This window comes from Tachyglossus aculeatus, unplaced genomic scaffold (assembly GCF_015852505.1).
Source record: "Tachyglossus aculeatus isolate mTacAcu1 unplaced genomic scaffold, mTacAcu1.pri SUPER_34, whole genome shotgun sequence".
NCBI classification, from domain to species: domain Eukaryota; kingdom Metazoa; phylum Chordata; class Mammalia; order Monotremata; family Tachyglossidae; genus Tachyglossus; species Tachyglossus aculeatus.
Window position 1 is genome coordinate 3,717,594 of NW_024044839.1, and position 5,094 is coordinate 3,722,687.

Below are 5,094 nucleotides of genomic sequence, written 5' to 3' on the forward strand. Positions count from 1 at the left end.
ACAAACATATGTACATATATAGAGACGGTCCCTACCCAACAGCGGGCTCACAGTCTAGAAGGGGGAGACAGACAACAGAACAAAATATATTAACAAAATAAAATAAATAGAATAAATATGTACAAATAAAGTAAATAGAGTAATAAATACGTACAAACATATGTACATATATGGAGACGGTCCCTACCCAACAGCGGGCTCACAGTGTAGAAGGGGGAGACAGACAACAGAACAAAATATATTAACAAAATAAAATGAATAGAATAAATATGTACAAATAAAATAGAGTAATAAATACGTACAAACATATGTACATATATACACTTTTCAGCTGGGTGACTCTGGGCAAGTTACGGAAAGAGCCCGGGCTTTGGAGTCAGAGGTCATGGGTTCAAATCTCGGCTCTGCCAATTGTCAGCCGTGTGACTTTGGGCAAGTCACTTCATCATCAATCATATTTATTGAGCGCTTACTGTGTGCAGAGCACTGTACTAAGCGCTTGGGAAGTCCAAGTTGGCAACATATAGAGACGGTCCTTACCCAACAGTGGGCTCACAGTCTAAAAGGGGGAGACAGAGAACAAAACCAAACATACTAACAAAATAAAATAAATAGAATTTATATTTAAATTCTATAGAGAGTCACTTCTCTGTGACTCAGTGACCTCATGTGCAAAATGGGGATGAAGATTGTGAGCCCCCCGTGGGACAACCCGATCACCTTGTAACCTCCCCAGCGCTTAGAACGGTGCTTGGCACGTAGTAAGCGCTTAATAAATGCCATCATTATTATTATTTCTGACATCCGTGGGTAGCAGAAGGGAGAACACGGCGGGGGCAAAATATTCCCTGAGACAGGAAACGAGGGCATCAGCTGCCGGAAGGTGGGGGTGTGTGTGTGAGTGTGTGTTTATGTGTCCGTGTCTGTGGTTTTGTGTGTTTTGTGTGTGTCCACGTGTAGTTGCGCAGCCAGACACACGGCCTTGGGTGCCAGCGGCCTCTGAGTCAGCTGGTCGGAAATGGAGGGGAGAAGAGGGTAAGAGCTGGAGAGGGGACTGTTCTCAGGGAACCCACAGCCAGGATTTAATTTAATTAATTAATTTAATTTTTCCCCCCCGTTTTTCTTTTTTCTTTTTACAACCCATTTCTCAGCTTCCAGAAAGGGCCGGGCCTACTCACTTCTAACTCAAAACAGATGTTCGTTTCCATCCCGTTCCTGTTCCTGACTCAGCCCGCTTCCTCCTCTCTTTTCCTCTCTCCTCTTTCTCTTTTTCTTTCTCTCTCTCTTTGTCTTTCTTTTTCTTTTTCTGGCTCTCTCTCTCTCTCTCCTTTTTCTTTTTTCTTTCTACTTTCTTTTTTATTTATTCTTATTTAGTTTATCTTGTTAGTATGTTTGGTTTTGTTCTCTGTCTCCCCCTTTTAGACTGTGAGCCCACTGTTGGGTAGGGACTGTCTCTATATGTTGCCAACTTGGACTTCCCAAGCGCTTAGTACAGTGCTCTGCACACAGTAAGCGCTCAATAAATACCATTGATTGATTTTTTCTTTCTCTACTTTCTCTTCTTTCTCTCTACTTTCTTTTTTCTTTTCTTTCTCTATTTTTCTTTCTTTTTTTCTTCTTTTTTCGTTTTTCTTTCACCCTCTTTTTCTTTCTCTTTCTATTTTCTCTTTTTTCTTCTCTTTTTTTCTTTTCTTTCTCCCTCTGCTTTCTTTTTTCTTCTTTACTTTCTTTTTTCTTTCTCTTTCTCTCTTTCTATTTTTCTCTTTTTCCTTCTTTTTTTTCTTTCTCACTGTCTCTCTACTTTCTTTTCTTTCTCTTTCTCTCTCTATTTTCTATCTTTTTTCCTTCTCTTTTTTCTTTTCTTTCTCACTTTCTCTACTTTTCTTTCTCTTTCTCTGCTTTCTCTTTCTCTTTTTCTTCTTTCTCTTTCTCTTTTTTCTTTCACTCTTTTTCTTTCTTTTCTCTTTTTTCCTTCTCTTTTTTCTTTTTTCTCTACTTTCTTTTCTTTCTCTTTTTCTACTTTTCTCTCTCTTTTTCTTTTCTTTCTTTTTTCTCTCTCTTTCTTTCTCTATTTTCCATCTTTTTTCCCTTCTCCTTTGTCTTTTCTTTCGCTCTCTACTTTCTTTTCTTTCTCTTTTTCTACTTTTCTCTCTCTTTTTCTTTTCTTTCTTTTTCCTCTCTCTTTCTTTCTCTATTTTCCATCTTTTTTCCCTTCTCCTTTGTCTTTTCTTTCGCTCTCTACTTTCTTTTGTCTTTCCCTTTTTTTTTCTTTTCTATCTTTCTTTTTCTCTTTTTTTTTCTTTTCTTGGGGAGGAGGGGATGCCAGGAGGTCTGGGTGGCTTTATGGGAGAGCCTGGGTGGCAGGGCCTTTTTGCTTCTGCTTCCTGTGGCGGAAACTGAGGCACAGAGAAGCTAAGTGACTTGCCCAAGGTCACACAACAGACACGTGGCTGAGCCGTTATTCGAACCCATGACCTCCGACTCCAAAGCCCGTGCTCTTTCCACTGAGCCAAGCTGCTTCTCTAATGAGGCGACTGAGGCCTGGAGGACTGTCCCCCCCCCGATTGTGGGCAGGGAATGTGACTGTTTATTGCTGTAACGGACGCCCCCCAAGCGCTTAGTACAGTGCTCTGCACACAGTAAGCGCTCAGTAAATACGACCGAATGAATGATTGACCCAAGTGGCCATTCCAGGATTAGAACCCGGATCTCCCGGGGTCAGACCACCGGGCCTGCCCCCCACCCCCTTCAAGTCACCCGGGCTCTTCGCCCACCCCCGATGGGTGGGATGTTTCGTTCTCAGGCCCCGCGAGGACCAGGCCCGGCTGGAGCCAGGGAGGGAAGGGGCTTCCCGGGCTCTCAATCTGTTCCGACCGCCGTCTCTCCAGTGCTCATTCCACAGGAATCCCCACGGAGGGATCCCGGGATTCCGGGGGCGGTGGACATGTGGTCCGGGGGAAGGCCCGCTGGCCTCACACATGGTTCCCACACTCCCCGTTGGCTCCGGCGCCGCCCCCTCCCCTCCTTCGCGCCCCGCCGGACCCCCCGGTCTCCCCCTCCCCTCGAATCCGCTACCCGCCGCAGGACAGCTGCCTCCTCCCGCCTTGGAAACCCGTCCTCCTTCCCGCTCCTTTCCCCGCTGGGAAAGAGCCAGGAGTCGGGAGACCGGGGTTCTCATCCCGGCTCCGCCTGCCACGCGGGCGGCCTCGTCGGGAGTCGCTCAGGACGGTGCTCAGCACATAGTAAGCGCTCAGTAAATACTACTGAAGGATAACTTCTCTCGGCCTCGGCCTTCTCATCCGTGCAGTGGGGATAAGCTGGCTGGGAGCCCCTCGTGGGACAGGGTCTGCGTCCGACCCGCTTCCCTCAAATCGACCCCAGCGCTCCGCACGGTGCTCGACGCTTAGACCTTCCGCTCGGCGTGGGCAGGGAAGGGGTCTGTTTATGATGATGGGGTTTGTTAAGCGCTTACTCTGTGCCGAGCATCATCATCAATTGTATTTATTGAGCGCTTACTGTGTGCAGAGCACTGTACTAAGCGCTTGGGAAGTCCAAGTTGGCAACATATAGAGACAGTCCCTACCCAACAGTGGGCTCACAGTCTAAAAGGGGAGACAGAGAACAAAACCGAACATACTAACAAAATAAAATAAATAGAATAGATATGTACAAGTAAAGTAAATAAATAAAGAATAATAAATATGTACAAACATATATACATATATCCAGGTGCTGTGGGGAAGGGAAGGAGGTAAGATGGGGGGGGATGGAGAGGGGGACGAGGGGAAGCACTGTTCTAAGCTCTAGAGGAGGTACAGGGTGATCAGGTTGTCCCCCGCGGGGCTCCCGGTCTTCATCCCCGTTTTCCAGATGAGGTCACTGAGGCCCAGAGAAGTGACTCGCCCAAGGTCACACAGCAGACAAGTGGCGGAGTCGGGATTAGAACCCGTGACATTCTCCAATGCCCTGCTATGGGACGAGGAAGATTCAAGGGAACCAGCCTGGCTTAGTGGAAAGAGCCCCGGCTTTGGAGTCAGAGGCCGTGGGTTCAAATTCCGGCTCCGCCAATTGTCAGCTGGGTGACTTTGGGCAAGTCACTTCCCTTCTCTGGGCCTCAGTTCCCTCATCTGGAAAATGGGGATGAAGACTGTGAGCCCCCCATGGGACAACCTGATCCCTGTAACCTCCCCAGCGCTTAGAACAGTGCTTTGCACATAGTAAGCGCTTAATAAATGCTATCATTATTATTATTATTATTATTCAGATGCTGGTGGTTTCAAACATTTCTTTCTGCAGCAATCAGTGGTATTTATTGAGCGCTTACTGTGTGCAGAGCACTGTACTAAGCGCTTGGGAAGTCCACGTTGGCAACATATAGAGACAGTCCCTACCCAACAATGGGCTCACAGTCTAGAAGCGGGAGACAGAGAACAAAACCAAACATATTAACAAAATAAAATAAATAGAATAGGTATGTACAAGTAAAATAAGTAAATAAATAGAGTAATAAATATGCACAAACGTATATACATATATACGGGTGCTGTGAGGAAGGGAAGGAGGTAAGACGGGGGGATGGAGAGGGGGATGAGAGGGAGAGGAAGGAGGGGAATATTTAAGATATTTAAGCAGCAGATATTTAAGATATATAAGACTGTGTTGAAAATACAATTGAGACTTTTTCCTATTGGCTGGGTCATCACAACACTATATCTGGAAATATTTGGACAGTCTTAACAGCCACTGGAAAACGTTTAGTACGTATTCACTATTCTTTTTATTTTGCTAATGATGTGCCTCTAGCTTTAATTATCAATCAATCGTATTTATTGAGCGCTTACTGTGTGCAGAGCACTGTACTAAGCGCTTGGGAAGGACAAGTTGGCAACATGTCTATTTGTTTAATTTAATTTAATTTAATTCTGTTTGTTCTGACGATTTTGACACCTGTCTCCACGTTTTGTTTTGCTGTCCGTCTCCCCTCTTCTAGACCGTGAGCCTGTTGTTGGGTAGGAGCCGTCTCGACTGGTACTTCCCGAGCGCTTAGTACAGTGCTGTGCACACAGTAAGCGCTCAATAAATACGATTGAATGA

The 5,094-nt window shown here is 45.6% G+C and overlaps 1 protein-coding gene across 1 annotated transcript in view; it reads left to right on the forward strand.

The window, feature by feature from the left end:
• The first annotated feature begins 1,018 nt into the window (after positions 1–1,018).
• SYNGR2 (synaptogyrin 2) overlaps positions 1,019–5,094 on the forward strand; it is a 10,044-nt gene continuing 5,968 nt past the window's right edge. The window contains exon 1 of the mRNA XM_038741927.1: positions 1,019–1,035. Within this exon, the coding sequence (XP_038597855.1) occupies positions 1,019–1,035 (17 nt within the window). The remainder of the gene's footprint in view (positions 1,036–5,094) is intronic.